Source organism: Synchytrium microbalum, assembly GCF_006535985.1.
Source record: "Synchytrium microbalum strain JEL517 chromosome Unknown SmJEL517_scf0031, whole genome shotgun sequence".
Taxonomy (NCBI): Eukaryota; Fungi; Chytridiomycota; class Chytridiomycetes; order Synchytriales; family Synchytriaceae; genus Synchytrium; species Synchytrium microbalum.
The window spans coordinates 42,695-62,305 of record NW_022158380.1 but is presented as its reverse complement, the minus strand read 5'-3'; the positions used below and the strand labels follow the sequence as shown (position 1 = coordinate 62,305).

Below are 19,611 nucleotides of genomic sequence, written 5' to 3'. Positions count from 1 at the left end.
CATTGGATTTTTGAAATGAACGAATGACGCATAGGGTGACGAACACAATTAAAAAGATCTCGAAACTCCATACTTCATATCCAGCTTCAGACCGTGATTTATTAAATCTCTATCATGAATAGATAAATGGTGTTGGATACAGGAATACAGAGAATTATACATTCACAGATCCAAGGCGACGCAGCACTGTCCAATACGATTGTTTATACCCATACGGATCAGATATCGACTTCCTCTTCAATGTATTCTGGAAGTGGTTGTCTCTTGTATATGAGAAAGCCAGGGATACAGATGAAGAACATCATGCCTTGTACAAATGTCGTCCATTGCCACCCGATTTTTACATAGAGTGCTGATGCAGTTAGAGGCCTAGGAAAATTGTAAGTTAGGTTCATATCCAAGAGAGCTGAGACTGATAATCTTACCCAATTATCAAACCAGTTGCAAAGAACAAGTTCCAGAGTCCGTATGCTCGAGCAGTTAGAGATGGAGGTATGCATGCCGCGATTTCAGCTAATAGCGAGCAATGTAAGCGAGTAGCGGGACAATGGATGCGAGACGAAAAAAAGCCAAGAAGAAATCTTTACCCATGAAAGGCGTTAGCACAAAACTTGATGTTACTCCATAAATGATCAGGACAATAGCAGTCAAATATGGAGGGTTGGATGCATTTAGAATTCCGAAACATGCCATGCAACTAATTAAGCGGTTTGGATTTTTAGACCTTTAGAATCTCGTTGGTTGCTGCTGCACATGGTGATAGTCAAAATCAATTTTCTTACATTGCTGATGCCAAGGAGCCGGGTAAACAGACTGCTCTCAGACCATACCTATTGTTGATGTTCGTTGAGTTCATATAAAGCTCCTATCCGACCAAGACAATATTGTTCATACTTGTCATAGAGGTATCCACATACGGGAGCGCATAGTATCTGCGGTAGCACTGGAACCAAGAAGTAAAGTCCAACTTTGGTTGAATCGAACCCATAACTATCGACCTAGTGTTGGCAAGTTTGGTCAAAACCATATATAGTAAGACATCACCACGTCAGTCAATACCAAGAAGAAGGGCAAGATTGGTTCAAGTCCTCCCCATGCGGCACAAGCGAGCACGCTGAGTATGAACAACAGCAGAAGGTTCCTGTTCTTCAGCACGTCCCAAGACGTGTACTTAATTTCCGTTCTAATGATTTTTTTAGTTGGCTTTTCTGGGAGCATTACGGTTTGTGCGTCGTCGGCATCACTTGGTGCTAGTTGCCCATCAGCAAGATCACCAGTCAAGTCACTGTGGTTTGTAACAGCTATTGGTTGGTCAATAACTGTCTTGATATTTTCAATGTCTGGTGTTACTGATTCTGCGTTCTTCTTTTTGAGAGTGTCCTTGATTATTATTGGACCTGCAAAGAGACAAGTTACATCAGAAAGTGTCGTATTCTTTGCTCGTCTTTAGCAAGGCACCTACCAATTAAATCCACAGCAATCAAAAAGTAACAAAAGATAAACGGAGCAGCATATGAGGTATTAAACAAAACTCCCGACACTGGAGGCCCAATCAACTGCCCAAGACTGAATGCAATCATGACTGTCGACATTGCAACACCGACTTCCGACGAAGGATACACATCTGCTATCATGGCTAAACCAACAGTCCATGTACATCCACCAGAAACTCCCTGGAAGAAACGAGCGACAGCCAAAAGCCAGTACACTTTGGCTACAGCGAATATTATGGTGGTCACGACTAGGCCTAGTAAGCCTGCAAAGAGCACCCATCGTCGATTCTGTAGGCGATCGGATATGATGCCGAATATGGGTGATGCGACTTGTTTGGTAATGATGTTAGTATTCGAAGACGTGGCAGAAGGGGTTTGCTGGTGGTCCTTACTCAAAACACCAAGAGAAAAGAATACAATCAGAATGCCTGTCTCGAATGGACCACCTCCAAGGTCACGAACTATAAGGAAACGAAAGATCAGACAAAATAGATACAGGGCCTCGAAAACGTCAACAGAGCAAGATGCAATTTTGTCTCGATGTTTGAACCACATACTCACCAATGAATGGAGCAATCGGTATGATCACAGTATAAACTGTCAGATCAGTAAAGATAGCTACAGATAAAACACAATTAGCGTCAACAGTTGAAAATGAACTGTTAGAGCAGTCTTTGACCAAATGTTTGATTTTGGGCAGAATCAGTGCTGCGGAGCACCCGATCATGGGAGGAAGCACATACCTAGTGTTGTAATGACCAGTACAAACCATTTGGATTCTCGCCAGTGCAGTTTTGTCAGTGGTGTTGTCTGCCCTTCTGCTACCAACCCCACAGCATCCATGTTTGCCTTTTCCTCCAATGGTATCGCCATGATATGTACACCAACTCGACGAATGCAACAGATCGGTATATATTGCTACGTTGAATGATGACAGAGTTTGTAATAAGAAACCACGAAGAAAAAAGTGACTGGGGGGCAAAATTCGATTGGCCGAGCCAAATCATGCAGACCAGAGTAGGCCACAAGATCAAAGTTGGAGCATTTCTAGGCGTTTTGACGTGATTTCCACTGTCAACAATGTGTACGTTGGCAAGCGACCGGTATTGAAAGTTGATCAAAGTGATTCATCACACAAAGAAATGACCACTTTGCGTGTGGAATTCAGTGCTAGGAAACCCGCCCTGAAGAAGATATGATCCATCTTGGCGCCAGACATTGAAATATCCAGCGTGTAAATATCCCATTTCTGTCCTCGCATTCACCACACAGATTGCTGCACGCACGTTCCGGTCAACAAGTCCAAGATCTGTTGGCTTCAGCTTCAACGACAGCTCGAATTTGAAGGCGAAAAATGAGTAGGCCTATAGATCCACTAGACCCTGATATAGACTATCAAAGAGAAGCCCCTAGGTACTGTCAATTAAGCCTTGGTTTTTTCGTGATTATTGGAATCTGACTGTTCGAATGTGATTTTCCAACTTACCAGGGCCAGACCTCCTCCTAGACAGCGCCCAACATCTGATATCCAGCAGCCTTTTCACCAACATCCCGACCTACAGCTATTCCAACATCCTTCAGAACAGCAAACATCCAATGCCAACATTGCATCAACATCGCCTACTCAACCAGACCAACCCACTCAACCACAAAACGGCCTAGCCCAGAACGTACATCCATCTGCAATGAAACGCATCCCATACTGTAACTGGGCTATCATCCTTACTTCCGCAAACCAAGAATATTACTTGAATCTCAATTCTCAGGAAGCTGTTTGGGATATCCCAGAGGAGATTGCTGATATTATTGAGAACTTGATGGTGGCTGCTCAGGGTGGAATGGATGATGATGATGATGATGGTGGGATGGGAGATGTCGAGATGGCGGATCAGATGGACGAGACTAGTAGGAAACGAGAGAGGGAGGAAGAGGAAGACGCTGCGTCTGTAGCCAAGAAGCCGAGAGAGCTGACGCGAGAGGAGAAGGTTCAGCATTTTGAGGCATGTTGTTGTGGCTGCTTCTTTGACACAGCATTAGATCTTACTTGACTAACCGCAGTGTTTTCTGATCTCCATTTCAGGAATTACTCAAAGAGAAGGAGGTCAATCCATTTTCAATGTGGGATACGGAACTTCCAAAAATCATTAATGACATTCGATATACATGTGCGTTTGTGAGCGCATACTTGTCCGAAATCGCCTCCGTTTTTGCTCACTAGTGACTTTGACATAGATATCGCAACGCTAAAGGAGCGTAGAGAGATCTTTGATCTATATTGCAAATCTCGATCTGAAGAGATTGCTGCTCAACGGAAATCACAAATTAGGGTTGGTTATTTGTGGCCAAACACTGTTTTTTTTTCGGCATCCTCTCATTCAAACGCTCACACTATTATTAGGACAAGAAGGACGCATTCATCAAATTATTAGAAGATGAAACCACTATCAAGACTAACTGGGACGATTTTCAACGTAAATTCAAACGTGACTCGAGATTCATGGCTATGGAGCCTAAAGAACGTGAAGCCATTTTTAAAGATCATATGAGGAACTTCAAGGAACGTGAATTAGAACGTGAGTTAATAGCTTGTTGAAAAGTGACATTATTAGGCTTTTTTGCTCACTTTTACTTTGACAGGGAAACGAGCACAAACCAAAGCAAACCGAGACGCCCTCCTCGAACTCCTCAAATCAACACGCGGTATTGATCCTGACTCGTCATGGAGACGCGTACAGAGAGATATCGAACATGATGCCCGATACAAGGCAATCTCGTCTGCTACAGAACGTGAAGATGTGTTTAGACAGTATGTCAGCACATTGAAATCTGAAAGGGATGCTAAAATCAAAGATCAGGAGAAGGCGGATCGAGTCAAGGCTGCTGTCAAGGAACGAGAAGAGGCTGTTGGACGAGAACGGGAAATGAGGAGTAGAGAGATTGAGAGGGCGCGTGGTGGGTTGAGACTTGAAGAGTCAGTTAATGTGTTTAGGACTCTGCTGGTTGATGCTGTTCGATCTCATAATGTAAGAATCGTGTGCAAGGAGTATGTTGCTGGGGAACTCGTGTCGTTGTGATCAAAGTAATTCATGTCCAATTATCTTTTTTCGCTTTTCTAGGTTCGCTACCAAACCATGCTGGAAACACTTAAAAAGGATGCACGATGGTCTCAAGCTCAACTGAGCGACCACGACCGTCAAACCCTCTTTGACGAACACGTCGATGAATTATACGCTAAACGTCTCGCAGGCTTCCATACTTTATTGGATGGCATATGTGACCTCAAATCAACCTTCGCCGACATCTACCCGCAAATTGAAGACGATCCAAGAGTTGGTCGTTTGGAAGTCGATGAGGCTGAAATGGAGAGATTGTTTAGTCAGTATATTGTTGAAAGGAGGAGACGTGCTGAAGATGATTTGAGAGAGGCGTTGAGGGAGAATAACTTTATCAAGTAAGCATTCATTATCATTAAGCAGCTGTTTTTGGACCGACGTGATTTCCGTGCGTGTTTTTAGGTTTCATGTCAAAACAGCAGTATCGAATAGTGAAATCAAGGCTGTTGAAAACAAGCAGCAGTCTACTGAAGCTGATGCTTGGGCTCTTGTCTCGTTGGAAGAAATCAAGCAAGTTCTCAAGGTACGCATTCGTGTGCAATCCTTCATTCTTTTGAATCATTTTTTTGTGTGGATGAGGAAGGAACACTAATACCAACTTGAACACATACAGGAGGACAAGCGATTCCTATTCATGTCATCAGCAGCAACTACCCGTGATGACATTGTCAAGAACTACTTGCAGCACTTGATTCGAGAGAGTATGGCTGAAAAGGGCGGTACTCGAGACTTGACAATTAGTAAATTCGGTGGTGGAATGCCACAACACGATGGACACAAGAGCGAGTCTCAGCGATGGAGAAGTGCTGAGGGTAGTCGGCGACCGAATGTGTCTGGGTCTGAGAGGAAGAAGGGGATCATGGATTGATGTTGTTTGTTCTTTGTACTTGGCATTTTTCACTTGTACTATTTACACACTTTTGATGTTATATATAGAAGTCGAAGTCGTAAGCAAGTTTACTGTGTCTGAGGGGCCATGGATTTGAACTCATCCTTTCTTTGTTTACGGATGCTGCAGAAGCACCCAATTTACGCCCTACCAGAGAAGGAGGTGAAAGCCATGTGAAATGTGAGATACAGAGTCGCGATGATCAGAATGGTATTCATTTCATTTAAATTCGGTACCCTGAGGGTACTACTGCAATAGATTTCGTAAAGCTGAAGAACGTGAAGCAATCTTGGATCCGTATTGTAGATCTCGATTCTGAAGAGATTGCTACTCAACGGAAATCGCAAACCATGGTGGGTTATTCTTGATTCGAGAAAGTATAGCTGAAAAGGGCGGTGCTCGAGACTTGACAATCAGTAAATTCTGCCGTGGAATGCCACAGCACGATGGACACAAGAGCGAGTCTCAGCGATGGAGAAGTGTAGAGAGTAGTCGATGACCGAATGTTCTGGGGTTGGGAGGAAGAAGGGTATCATAACTGGGGATAACTCATGATTTTGTTTTTGCACGAAACTCTAATGCTGATTTACTTTAAATTATTCAACTTGTATTCCTTACAACTTTTGCAGTTACATTATAGACAGCATCAGCAATTTACTTTCTCTGGGACAACATGGATTTAAAGTCATCGATTCCTATTACACCATCACCGTCCTTGTCGAATAGTTTCAGAAGCGTGGACACATCTTCCTTCCATGGCACGCCATAAGGAGAAAAGAAGGCAGCAAGACGTTTCAATTCGGTTTTTGTTATGGGTCCTCCAGCTGGTTGAAAGAACTACGTACAAGGGAGGTGTAAGTTTTCTCCTCATGAGAACAGGGGACAAAAAAGGACATCTAACGCTTACAGATAAAGCCTCAGTAGCGATATCACCATCCCCCACCGACGTATTCCAATTCCAATCGTTTTTTGCCAACGATGACGCTAAATTGGCAAGCCCTTCACGATTCACGTCTTCCGTTGAACTGAATAATAATTTGGCCATTTTGCCACCATGCATTGACTTGATATTTGGTTGAAGTGCTTCAATCTTGATTTTAATGTCGTTGGGCGTAATTTTCTTGTCCTTGGCGAGGTATCCGAGACAGTGATCTTGTGCGGCTGCGTTATAGGGACGTGATGAGCTGGTTGTTTGAGTGCCTGAATAACCTGCCATTTTCGTATCAAGTGGTGTTCTTGTGGTTCGGAATGTTTGTTAAAACCAAGTTTAGGAGTGTGAATGCTCGAGTTTGAGAGCACTTTGGTATATAAAGGATGCGTCAAGCCTTGTAGTATAGCAGGAAAGGGGAACGGTTTACTCGCCACAGCGACAATTCCTCCGGATACGGTGCTGTTGATTGAGAAACCACTGCTTTCTTGGAACAGAGGAAGCTACAATCCAGCTTTAACTCTTTGCCAATTGTGCGATGGATTTACGATGGAAACGATACGGAAATTGTATCCGTACGCCGAGGAATGTCTGCCACCGAATGCTGAAGGTAGAATATCGGCATCTGAACTAGACTTGATGATAAAAGCAGCAGCAACAGCAGGACCAACCAACAACACAGATGATTTAATTAGGCTGTATCTAGTATTGGAATGCAATTCATTCCCAACAGGACTCTTCCCAAGTATAGCATACACGAACCACTCGTGTTCACCCAACGCACGAGTGCAAGAAATGGATGATGGAAGCTACTCGCTAGTATCATCAAATACGAAATGCATTAGTGAAAATGAAGAGGTCACTATCTGCTACCTGGATCTAGTACGGCACCCAATGCTAGTAGACGAACGACGTAGAAAGCTGGACTCTCAATACTTTTTCACTTGTGACTGTAGTATGTGTAGCTTTGGAGTACGAGAGGGTATTAAATGTCCTTGTGGTGGTATGATACGTATTGGGAAATGCTCGAACGGCACCGATTGCTACACCAAGACACGTAATATTGAGGAAAAGGTGGTGAAATTGGTGAACGCCACAAATACAGTCATAAAACGGTTGGATGAATGTCGGATGAGTGAGGTTGTGGTTCTTCAACTCAAACAATTATATGGACGAGCTCAAATATTGTTGGAGTCTGAACACTTTCTGTTTGATTGCTTTGATACGTATTTGGGAGGTAAAATGGACGCAAGTTGTGATTTAGAAGTCTAGTATGATGGATGCCACTAGTGTGTATATATAGATATAATATAATTTATACGTGTCGAATTCGTTGAGAGCTTCGATGAGTGATCTGTACATATATGCCGTGGGCCGGATTTAAAAGGACCGGCATAGAGCGTATACTTAACCAGCTACGCCGTATAGGAGGCTTCAGGTCTCGATCCTGCACGGATAGGCATCTCGTTATTCATCATAGGAGACACTAAAATTCCAAGCTCTGTAGCTCTCTTGGGCAATTTGGAGCAACGCTGCTTGTAGCCGGTTCCTATCTAGCACACAAAGCCGTTATGTAAAAGCTTCAGCCATAGATCTGGCCCTTTTACCCGTGCTTCTGCTTCCAACCTTTTCGGAACTTTCGTTTTCAAACGCAAGGTTTTTCAGCGAGCACTTGGACCACTTGGAATACTACTTGGCCAGTCATGCCACACCGTACGACCAGTTCTGACTATGTAAGTTAGCTTGGTCGATTCAGATTCTCTACTGCTTTGCAAACGTTGCCTGCAAACGTGAATTGGAGCAAAGCATTTTGCATCAGTATTTGGAACTGCTTTTGGGAGCACAAGCGTCTTCTCACGATTGTATCTAACAATTTGTACGCTTTCACAATGTAGATCTTCATGGCCGATAGAGAACCACACCAACCGCACTATCTTGCTGTATACCATCCGACAATACCCACTCCGGCCGTCCACAAACCACAGTTTAGCTCATGGGAGTTTCCGGAGCACGATTTCAGTACTGTAATTCGACAAAATGCACCACCAGTATACTATCAAGAGTATCTGTATATGGATAAATCGCATCCACTTCGAAGCAACACTAACGATTATAGGCTATACATGTCTTTGCCAGACACCTCACTTAATAATGCATCCGATGAGCAGTACCCAACAGTAACAGAGGGCGAGTATTTGACGCCACCGCCTACTCCCGTAACGGCTGATGAGAACGTTTCTCGAGCTCGACGAGGAAGCAAACCGACAGCTCGTGCTGGTGCAGCTGCACGTTCTAGAAGACCACAATCTCCTGAATCTGTGTACGGAGGTGTGAATCAATGCCGTTATTGTGAAAAGTCCTTTTTAAAGTAAGTTGTGTTGTCGAAAAGAGTGGCAATTTCGTAAAAGTGTGATGAACCTAAAAAAACTCGTGTACCACCCAGAGCTTTGGAACCTGAAGAGCCACATGGCGGTACACAGCGAGAGTGCCAATTATGTCTGTTCCGAGTGCAATGGTGGTATGTTGAGCCGTGCTTTTCGATTTTGCGTCCATCGTACTCCTTCTTGATTCGTTTAACAACCTGGTTTCCGATTACACAGGCTTCCGAAGAGCGAACGACTTGCGTCGCCATCAACGGATTCATACAGGTAAATTGAACGGATCTTACAAAGGTTACAAACTTATTTGCTGAATTCTTCCGGATTTGCTAGGCCAGAAACCTTTCTCTTGTGAAGACTGTGGCAAGAGCTTTTCACGGACAGGTTAGAACGCATGCCTGCACAACTATGATCCATACCAAACCCCTGAAACTTTTACTTTGTTAGATAATGCGTCTCGGCACAAATGTCACGGAATAGCAGTGTACAAAACATAGGACTGAATCCAGCTCTTGGTCCACCAAGAAATACCGTTTATTGGACCATATTAAGCACATAAATACTAATATTAGTGATACTCAATAATCACAAACCAAGAAATTCGTCATAGTTGTGAGATCACCTCTGCGTCGATATCGTTGAATTGCACAGTTATACAACTTGCAAACATATTAATATACGATAGGCATCCAGGCCACGAATTTTGTTTGATGATTGCCTCCGTTTCATACGTTGCCGGATTTAGGAGGCGTTCAGAGCCTAGTGTGACAAAAAATGCTTTGCATGCTTTGCAGCAAACTTTCGTCACAACTCCCAACACTTGGAGCGAATCTTGCTTGCATCAAGCGAAAAGGAAGACAGGAATCAACAAGTAAGCATTTGATTTGTCTTCCTGCTGCAGTGATTGGGCCGTTTGCTGTGTTTCTTCCCAGTTTTTGGTTGGACAAAGGGTGGACACCAAGGCGAGCAAAAGCTTGTGCAAAGTCGTGCTCTTTTGGATCATTCTTTGATGGATACATCTACCGTAAGTTCCCTTTACATGCTTGCCACTTTATCGCCACTTTATCCGATGTAGCCTCTTGCCGACTGTTAGCATTGGCAAGCACAAGTGGTCAGTTGCGCAACCACCCAGATTTGGATAGTCTGGCCGATAAACATTTAATCAAATCTACGACTCAACTGAAACCGCTTGCATCTCTAGATGCCATACCCGGATCTCTTTTGGGGTCTTGAAGAGCATCCAGAGAATTACAGCGGAGCTGTGGGCCATGTAGTAGCACCACCACTAATGCCGTATCAGATGCCTCCTTGGCAAGCACATCAGTATCAGCAATATCAGCAAGCTATGCGTTTCTTATATCCTCGACCCATGTATACCGGCTACTTTCATATGGATGACGATTTGCTGAGAGATATGGAAGCAGTACCCAGTATCCGTATCAGCTCGCCAACTACTGATCTGCCTCATCCTCATAACGTAAATGTAATGCCAGCTCCTCCAATGTCCAATTTTGGACTAATGCCAGTACATGATGACGAACACGGTTTATATCCGTATGATAGTAGTGCCATGCAGTCATATCCATCACCTGCACGGTCGGTATCTCATCCGGCAAGCCCTGGTAGAGACCATCACTTGCCTCCCATAATCGTCAACCCAAATGTCATGTCGCAACCTATCCCACCGACGCCACCACCATCACCCATTCAGAAAGTAGATGCTGCAGCTAGTATGCCGAGACGCAGGAAACGCCGTTCTGCCGGCAGCTCGTTGTTCGAATGTCCACATTGTGACAAGTCGTTTGCCAAGTAAGAAAAAAAGTCTGATTTCGGACATAGAGAACGAGGACAGTTGTTAGTGTTTCATTATTATACAACCATTGATATAATCAGAATGAAACACGCGTGACTCACCACATTTCTCCCTTCAAATAGATCCTGGAACTTGCGCTCGCACATGGTCGTACACGAAACTGCTTTGGACTTTGTATGTGATCAGTGCGGCCACGGCTTCAAAAGAATGACGGATTTGAAGCGTCATGAACGTATTCATACAGGTACAGGCACTTTAAGCTGTGCTTTTGTTTGATTGTTTGTGCTAACACACCCGTTTCTTTAGGTGAAAAGAAGTACTCTTGTGAGGTCTGCCACAGAACATTCGCTAGAGCTGATAATGCTTCCAGGTATCGTTTTTCTGAATGTCTTTCTCAATTGAATCGCTCTTTTGAGCAGTGTTTACGTGGATATTTGGAAAATGTCAACAAACAATCAAAATGACGCAACTCTTGATGTAGACACCGTTGTGATGGATGAAGCTAGTTATAGACTTTCAACTTCTCTACAGTGGCAAACGGAAACTGATGGACTTATGGAGAATGACGGTAGTGTGTGTACATTAGAATGACCGAATAAGATAGTTTGTAGTAAAGGCATTTGCTGAAGCAAGTACGAAAAATGTAATGTTGTCTGACATAATGGTATAACGGAACTTAAAATATTAGTGTGCTAAGAAATTTTTAATAAGCCATCTCTTAAGTAGCTCCTTGTTCACTCTTGTTGTATACAAAATTGCGTCAATAGTTGTGGGGCTAGACAGCACAGCACAGGTCGCAATTCACTAGATGGCTCACGCGAATAGAATCGCGATGATCCAACCTGCCGTCTGCAAGCTTAACCGGCGCCGGCCTTCAGAGCCTTCGTTTCTGTGAGACAAGAAATGCTTTGCAGCAAAAAAGGTGTCGAAAGAATCTTTTGAACAAAAAAGCTTTCTCGTTACAGAGAGCAAAGAAGGGATCGAAGAGGTGAGCTCTGTTGCTCGTGTGGTTGCATTCTGGGTGACGTTTAATTGGGTTGTGTTCTTGCCATCTGCCCACCACACAAGGCTAAACAAGGGGTGGATTATCAGGTTGGAGCAGAAAGCTTGTCTGTGTTTGACTGCATCGGGTCATTCTTGCTAGATATATCTACAGTAAGTGCCCTTGCTTATAGACTATTTTGACATCCGTGGGCTGTTAAGGCAACCAGGCGCAGAAATTTGTGCGGGGCAAAGAACAACCACCCAAACTTGGAATGTGGATCCGATAGACCTTTTCAACACATATACTGCCTTAACTGAACCCATTTGCATCTCTAGATGCCATACCAAGCACACTTTTGCGGTCTTCAGCTCCAGCAAGATCATACCGAGTTCTACCATGGATTTGCAGCCAGTACAACAGCACCGCTAGCGACATACCAGATGGCCTCATGGCACGCATATCAGCAACAGCAACAATATCAGCAATCTATGGCAATGTTCTATGCTGGGCATATGTATGACATGCACCTGGACGACGAAATTTTAAAAATGGGTGAGGTACCCAGTACCATGAGCAGGTCTACTATTGGTGATGTGCCTCTCCCTCACAATGTAAATGTAATCCCAACTCCGACGGAAATGTCGTCGAATGTTGTGCATTTGCCAGTACACGGTGACCAGCACGTGCTACATCCATATGGCACCAGCCAGTTAAATCCATCACCAGCACGGTCTGCATCGTATCCAGCACTTCCTGGTCAAGGGCATCATTTGCTACCCATAATCGTCAATGTGAGGTCGCCGCCGACGCCACCGCCATCACCCGTAGAGAAGGTGGAAGCTACAGTAGAAGCTAGTATACCAAAACGCAGGAAACGTCGCACTGCTGGTAGCGCGTTGTTGGATTGCCCACATTGTGACAAGTCGTTCCACAAGTAAGAAAAGTGTCTAATTTCGGACAGGAGAGAGAAGGGAGCAGTTTGTTAGCGGTTGCTCCTTTTACGACTACTGAGATAATGAGGATCTATGATGCGTATCTCACCGTTTTATCTTTACATAGATCCTGGAATCTCCGATCGCACATGGTCGTACACGAAACTACTTTCGACTTTGTATGTGATCAGTGCGGCCACGGCTTCAAGAGAATGACGGATTTGAAGCGCCATGAACGTATTCATACAGGTATCGTAAACCTCAGTTACTTCCTGGGCTTATGTGTTTGTTAAAGCGTCACGTGTATATATGTTCAGGAGAAAAGAAGTACGCATGCGAGGTCTGCTACAGGAAGTTTGCTAGGGCTGATAATGCTTCCAGGTATGGTGCTTTTGATTGTTATCTCGTACTGAGCTACTTATTCCAGCCATAAGTGGAAACTTGAGGAAACTGTTGAAGCCCAACAATCAATCTGACGCAATTGCTAATATAGACACCGATGTGAAGGGCCGATCTAGCTATGAGCCGTTGCCATATTGAAAGCTTAAGGAAAATAGTGAGCGGGACAACATTGTGTGTATAAATTTGAAAGAAACGACCAAAAACCTGTGCAGTGCAAAAGTTATCAATTAACTATAGCAGTTGAGAATGTTTGATATAATTGGAAGAAAGTAGTTATGGTGAAATCATTAGTGAAATAAGATGAATTCGTTGTAGTGCCCATGTGCTTCGCACAATCCTTTTTGCTGTTTTTGTGGGGCTTGTGACTTGTATCCGCCGACCAATCAGATTCGAGGCATGCTCTTTTCAAAAACGTGGTCTTTAGGACAAACACCCCATCGTTTCGAGCGATTCGATTATTTCAAAGGTACGTTCCGACTAGATCCCATTCCAAAACTACCATACCTATAACATACGTGCTACTTTAGATGAGTGCATTATAACCCAATCTCCATTTGCTTCAACACCAAGAACCGCAACAGCCAAACACCCCCAACAACAAGTCATGGTGCAACTGATATCCTACTACCCACCTCTTATATTCGCAGTCCTATCAATCGCATACCACTCGTCAACACTCCCAGCCAGAGATTCTTCTGCTGGCAAAAACACAGGCTTCACATTCAACCTAGTGAATGCACCACCAATTGTGCCGATCAATGCACAAGATGAATGGAGGAATGACTTGTTGATGGTCAAGCAGCCACGTGAGGACTGGAAATTGGATCTAGTTGGAGAGGAGGCGTTGAGTGTCGATTTCTTGCATGGGGTTGCGAGTGGTGACCCGACGAGTGATTCTGTCATGTATGAAAATGTTTTAATGTTTTAAAAACTATCAAGAGGCTAATTGTGATTTCTGTATTAGAATATGGACGAAACTGACACCAACAAGCACCCACAATCCAATCCTCGTACAATACGAGCTATTTGCAGACGGCGCCTCAGATATATCCAAACCACGAACTAGAATACAATACGGAGTTGTATTAACCGATAACGATGTTGATTATACAGTCAAAATCGACGTAAACGGGCTAAAGGCGTCAACTAGGTATTTTTTCCAGTTTACAGCACTCTCGTCACCAACAGGAAGCAAACAAAATACGACAGTACTTGCTAAATCTGTTATGGGATCTACAAAGACATTGCCGGCCAAAGATGAAGATGTTGCGCAAATGAAGGTAAATACGTGAATTTGTGAGCAAACGACAGTGACGACCATGCTGATCATATGAAATAGATTGTAGTAGTGAGCTGCTCCAATCTTGCGTGGGGATTTTTCAATGGATACGCATCTGCTGCAAGACATGGGGATATTGATTTGGTGATTCATTTGGGTATGTAATGTGTGACTTAGACACCAAACGTTGCCATGAAAATACCATATATTTTCAAACGAATCCTTCATAATGGCATGTTCGCTCTGAAGAGTGTTTCATGCAAATCTGTGGCTTTGTTCTAACAGCCACCCATATTCTTCCAAACATAGGAGACTACATTTACGAATACATGAATGGAGAATACGGTGACGGTACATCCATGGGTCGCATCCCAACACCTAACCACCACCTCCTCACATTACAAGACTACCGCATACGGCACGCCCAATACAAGACAGACCCAGATCTCCAAGAACTGCATTTGAACACTCCCATGATTGCCATTTTTGACGACCATGAATTTTGGGACGATGCGTTCAAACCTCATACGGATCCTTTACGAAATCGTGTAAAGGGCGCTATACGAGCTTATTTCGAGTACATGCCGATACGGCCGTTAGGAAAGAATGACGAGTCAAGGATATATAGGAGTTTCCAGTTGGGGAAGCTTGCGGATTTGATAATGCTTGATACGAGGATTGAAGGGAGGGACGAGAGTGGTGTTTGGGATGGTGAGATTGTTGGTGATGCTAATAGAACAATACTAGGTACGGTTTGTTGTTAGCATCCAACAATGTAGATGCATTCCAACCTCCTTTTACACCTAGGCTTTGAACAAGAACAATGGCTATACAACGAGCTCCTCACATCCCAATCCCGTGGTGCACAATGGCGACTCTTGGGAAACCAAGTCGTCTTTTCACCACTCCAAGCATGGGAACAAATTCTGAATCCTGATGCATGGGACGGGTACCCAGCTAATCGACAACGAGTGTTGGATGTGCTTGAGAATGGGAATGTGGATAATGTTGTGTTTATGACTGGAGAGTAAGCGCTCTCTTCATTAAACCTGTGAGAACAAAAAAACTCATTTTACTTGCTTCTGATAGCATTCATGCAGCATTTGCCTTTGACGTTACCCTGCACCCAACCCGCCCATCCCACTATAACGCATCCACCGGCAAGGGATCCGTAGCCGTCGAGCTCGTGACACCATCAATAGCATCCCCCTCACCACTGGAACATATCGCTTTGATCGGCGACTACCTTTCCACACCATCAGTCAGCCTAGTCACGTCGATGGAGCCGCACCTAAAATTCACGGATTTGCTTAGACATGGATACATGATTGTCACATTGACACCAGAGATTCTGCAATGCGATTTCTGGTTTAGTGAGACTATTAGAAGGAGTGATGCCAGTAAGAGGCTTGGTGCGAGTGTGTTTGTTGAGAGGGGGGCGAATAGGATCACAAAGGTTGTGCAGTATCCGTTGTAGAGACTTAGAGATAGAGGGACAGAGATACCAGCATCTGTAAATTCGTTATAGAACATAATTTTAACTCATAAGTTTATCCATATAGTAGTAGTCTTGTGCATACCTTAACCACACCATTTAATATCGTCTGTGAATAGTAGAATTATACCATTGTTGTTAAAACAAATAGAGCCATAGTTTACCCAGAGAATTAGTCCTTTACTTGCATATTTCATCCCGTGCACCGTCTTGAATTCCAATCAAGAAAATATAACAAAGTTATATACCAAAAACCAATATATAATCGACAAATCCACAACCATAGAAGAAGTAAAACTCTCCCTCGCGAACGCAGTCCACCGATTCATACCCAAAGCCGACACATGCCCCATGTATAATGTTGGTTTGTAGTCGATGATTGCAACAGTAACTAAGTAGTGGAAGTCCAAGTACAAGGAATCTGTTTGGGTAACTTTTTTGCGCTCAGCTGCTTCAAACAATGTCCAACCAATCCACATACCTTTACGAGGCCACAGTACCCAAATGGAATGGGCAGGCCTTGTTCCCACGGTGTATCGACACTGGACCAACAAAAACCAAGACAGAATTCCACAATGGGCTTCAACAACACCGCTCAATAATCATTTTTCAATCCCAAGTCAATCTCATCCATTGGCTTTGATTTCTATTCACGAGTGCTTCGAGTTTGGGCGTATGTTGCACCAAAGAAAAGAGGTCATGGTGTTGGTAGACGGGAAGATGGTGACTTGTTCCATGCATACAGATGCAGAGTGCGAGGGATTACAACATTGGTTCAAATCCTGTCCTTTGAGGGCTGATTTATTTGGCAAATTAATTTACCTTTGCCAGTGAAATGAATCTTGATTCGTGGTGCAATGGTTTTTGTGCTTCAACAAAAACCAGATCCAAAAAAGGGACTTGACAGTGTGGTTCCTAAAGTCGCTTAACGACCTTCCCGTTTTGCTCCCAGCTGCCATAAATCTAAGATTCAATCCACATCACCATCTCCATCAAATTTCTAGCAGCAAGCCTTGTACACAGCTCAACCCATTTATATTCAAACCATTGATTTTGCAAAACAAACAGACCCAGAGTGAACATCAACTTCATATCTATGTATTTCAGAGCGTTTTAAATCCCTAACACAATAAAATGGGGTTTCAACATTCACGGACAGCGAAAAAAATCCCTATGCAAATCATGTCATATGACGATTAGCCAAACTCACCATCAATCGCCTCAGTAACTGCAAGCGAAACGTCCCAACAAAACTCAACAACTTGCTTCGTTCCTGGTTTCATCTAAAAGCAGAAAAAAAAAGATTCGTAAAAGTCTACTCCATTTCCATCCTGAAATGCAAAACCACTAACCTTCAACGTATACTCAAACTTGCCCTCCCTCTCGACATACTTGACTCCCACCTCGTTCCCAGCATCCACGTAACTAGCGACAGGTTTCGCGACAGTAACGTCAGGCTTCACAATCCTCACAACCAGTTTCTCTTCACTTGAAATCGGAATCTGGTCTACGAGGTTCAATGTGATTTCCTGCTGTTTGGTATTCTTGATTTCGATTGCTTGGGTGTAGCGAGTGACGTTGGAGCGTTGGAGTATACCAGATGTTTCGGTTTTTTTGGAGACTGGTTTGTAGGTTATGCGGATTGTGTTGTCTATGCCAAGGGATGATTCGAATTCTTCTTGTGGTGCGACGCTCTGAGTAGCGAGTAAATTCGGGGTGAGGTTTTGGTTAGGTCTTCAACAATAGCGAATGGCTCGCATAGTTCATTGTTTTGCATTACCTTGAGAGAAGCCTTACAAACAAACGAGTCATCGAGGAAGATGTTTGCAGGCCCAGCGAGTAGGGCATACTCGGAATCATTCTTGACTGTGGCTTTCAAGAATGCTTTGGCGTCGATTTTGGGGACGGATGTCCATGTGAAGGTTGGTTTGTAGTCGATGATTGCGACAGTGACTAATTAGAGGGTACGTCAAAACGATCGAATATACGTTTTTCCCCTTGAAGACGACGTGAAAAAAATACCTTTATGAGGCACATTATCAGAAGGAATCGTAGCTTTGGATGGTATTTGATACTAAAACGCCAAACACTGTCAGCAACTGCACGAAGAAAAACCATTAAGAAAGTCGAAAAATCCACTCACAGTAGTAGAAGTCAAACTCTCCCTCGCAAACGCAGTCCTCTGATTCATATCACTAGCCGACTCCTCATCCATCAACAACATATCCTGCGACATGGACCCACCACCACCAGGTGCTTGCGCATATGAAGCCATCATTGGAGCAGCAGACATGACCATTGGAGGTGCTGGCGCACCACCAAAAGCCATATTTGGAGATGATCGACGAGCAGACACCATTGATTTTGATTTCTTTTCCATCATTGGGCGAGGTTTTGGGCGAATGGAGACGTACCAGGGAGATAGTTCTGGTGGATCGCCGCCACTGTTGAAAATGGTGTTAACAGCGGAATAAAGTAATGGTGGTAAACGGCTAATGCTTACACCGCAGGAGTTGCAGTAGAGAGTGCAAGCGACACATCAGTCCAATCTTCACCTGTAGATTGTTTGATTTCCGCCTTGTATGTCAATTTCATTGCTTTGCTGTCGGTGAATACTCTGTTGAAATGTTGAAAATGTTGAGCTCTAGTACAAGGCAAAATGCAAAAAAGGAGTAGTTGTATTACCTAATGTCGAATAACGATGTCCACGATGCTCTCGTTACGATATAACTGAGAGTCAAATCCACATCACCATCCTTTTCAGCATCAAGGAGTACGACGACTTCGACTACATTCTCTTGAGTAGAGTATGATTGTGAGCCCATTTGATTCAAGTTCATCTAAACCATGATGGGATGTTAAACTTCCAGCTACCAATATAGTACATCAAACGTTGCACCAACTACTAAACTCACGTTGATTCCATACTTTTCCTCTTCCAACGCCGTGACCTCCTCGGCAATTTCAGCCTCTCGTTCATCAAACACCTCCCACTTTCTCGCCAAACTAGCGACGAAATCCACCAACCCCTCGACCACCTTCCCTTCCAACATTGCCGGAGCACCCTGGGTAACAGGCGTTGCATTTGCTTGCACAGGCTTGTTTGTCGTAACAGCATCAGCATAGTCATTAAACAGTTTGCGTTGTCCGTCCACCCGTTTCTTTTCATTTGCAAGTGCCTTGACTTTGATGTCGATAGCCTTGATGCGAGATTTGAGCTTGTCGACTTCTTTCGAGTCGGATACAGGTTCCTTTGTGACCCATTTTGACGTGAAGACGACATCGAGGATTGTAGCGTTGCCACGGCCTTCGACTCTGATACTGTCCTTGTCGATGTAGGTGGGTAGGTTTTTGATTTTGACCTATAGGAATGTAAGTTGTCAACAATGTAACGAGACGTATCATAACAAGTCTGTGTGGGTATTTGATGTTGGGATGGTTTGACGGCAAACCCACGTCAAGCCGCACCGCCAACCGTGGAAATATATACTTAAATATGTAATATCTACCAATACAATGACATACCTCGTTTTGGCCGACAAGGAGAGCCTTCCCCGTGAATATTCTAGTGACTTGAGCCCGATCACTGAACACGACGACGGAGGAGACCTTTTCCTTTTTAGCATCAATGTCGACAGCATTTGGAGTGGCTTCGACGGTATTGGCTGCACCAGTGGTGGTCGAGTCAGTAATGGATGCCATCCTCGCTATGGAATAAATGGCTAGATGTTTGGTTGATTTGGTGACTTGGACGAGATGACAGCACGGAGAGCAATAGTAAGGGGACACGTTCCTATTATTGCGCGTATGTATACTATTACTAGCCACGTCTTTGCAATCCACTATACACCAACACGTGAAAGTCACCCATCATCAACAACGTTGCAAACCCCAACACTCTACA

The 19,611-nt window shown here is 43.9% G+C and overlaps 5 protein-coding genes across 5 annotated transcripts; 2 read left to right on the top strand and 3 right to left on the bottom strand.

The window, feature by feature from the left end:
- Positions 1-218: 218 nt before the first annotated feature.
- SmJEL517_g04510 (uncharacterized protein) lies at positions 219-2,366 on the bottom strand (the record flags this gene model as incomplete). The annotated part of the gene is made up of 9 exons (XM_031170438.1): positions 219-369; positions 426-513; positions 588-697; positions 783-830; positions 895-998; positions 1,060-1,397; positions 1,463-1,954; positions 2,055-2,111; positions 2,237-2,366. The coding sequence occupies 9 exons, from the start codon at positions 2,364-2,366 to the stop codon at positions 219-221; spliced, it is 1,518 nt and encodes a 505-aa protein (XP_031023586.1).
- A 481-nt stretch (positions 2,367-2,847) lies between these two features.
- On the top strand, positions 2,848-5,474 carry SmJEL517_g04509 (uncharacterized protein; the record flags this gene model as incomplete). Its single annotated transcript, XM_031170437.1, has 9 exons — positions 2,848-2,906; positions 2,983-3,478; positions 3,574-3,658; positions 3,726-3,820; positions 3,892-4,066; positions 4,131-4,516; positions 4,610-4,944; positions 5,009-5,129; positions 5,220-5,474. The coding sequence occupies 9 exons, from the start codon at positions 2,848-2,850 to the stop codon at positions 5,472-5,474; spliced, it is 2,007 nt and encodes a 668-aa protein (XP_031023547.1).
- Positions 5,475-6,149: 675 nt separating this feature from the next.
- On the bottom strand, positions 6,150-6,711 carry SmJEL517_g04508 (uncharacterized protein; the record flags this gene model as incomplete). Its single annotated transcript, XM_031170436.1, has 2 exons — positions 6,150-6,332; positions 6,403-6,711. 2 exons carry the CDS (start codon positions 6,709-6,711, stop codon positions 6,150-6,152), a joined length of 492 nt encoding a protein of 163 aa, XP_031023546.1.
- Positions 6,712-6,972: 261 nt separating this feature from the next.
- On the top strand, positions 6,973-15,689 carry SmJEL517_g04507 (uncharacterized protein; the record flags this gene model as incomplete). Its single annotated transcript, XM_031170435.1, has 17 exons — positions 6,973-7,509; positions 8,319-8,791; positions 8,867-9,071; positions 9,135-9,185; positions 10,003-10,610; positions 10,737-10,858; positions 10,921-10,984; positions 11,034-11,187; positions 11,935-12,533; positions 12,659-12,780; positions 13,358-13,399; positions 13,461-13,836; positions 13,898-14,213; positions 14,273-14,369; positions 14,522-14,959; positions 15,020-15,239; positions 15,302-15,689. The coding sequence occupies 17 exons, from the start codon at positions 6,973-6,975 to the stop codon at positions 15,687-15,689; spliced, it is 4,812 nt and encodes a 1,603-aa protein (XP_031023549.1).
- A 1,131-nt stretch (positions 15,690-16,820) lies between these two features.
- On the bottom strand, positions 16,821-19,409 carry SmJEL517_g04506 (uncharacterized protein; the record flags this gene model as incomplete). The annotated part of the gene is made up of 10 exons (XM_031170434.1): positions 16,821-16,828; positions 16,918-16,990; positions 17,060-17,401; positions 17,488-17,660; positions 17,730-17,781; positions 17,851-18,151; positions 18,211-18,324; positions 18,393-18,547; positions 18,623-19,069; positions 19,233-19,409. 10 exons carry the CDS (start codon positions 19,407-19,409, stop codon positions 16,821-16,823), a joined length of 1,842 nt encoding a protein of 613 aa, XP_031023548.1.
- Positions 19,410-19,611: the final 202 nt, after the last annotated feature.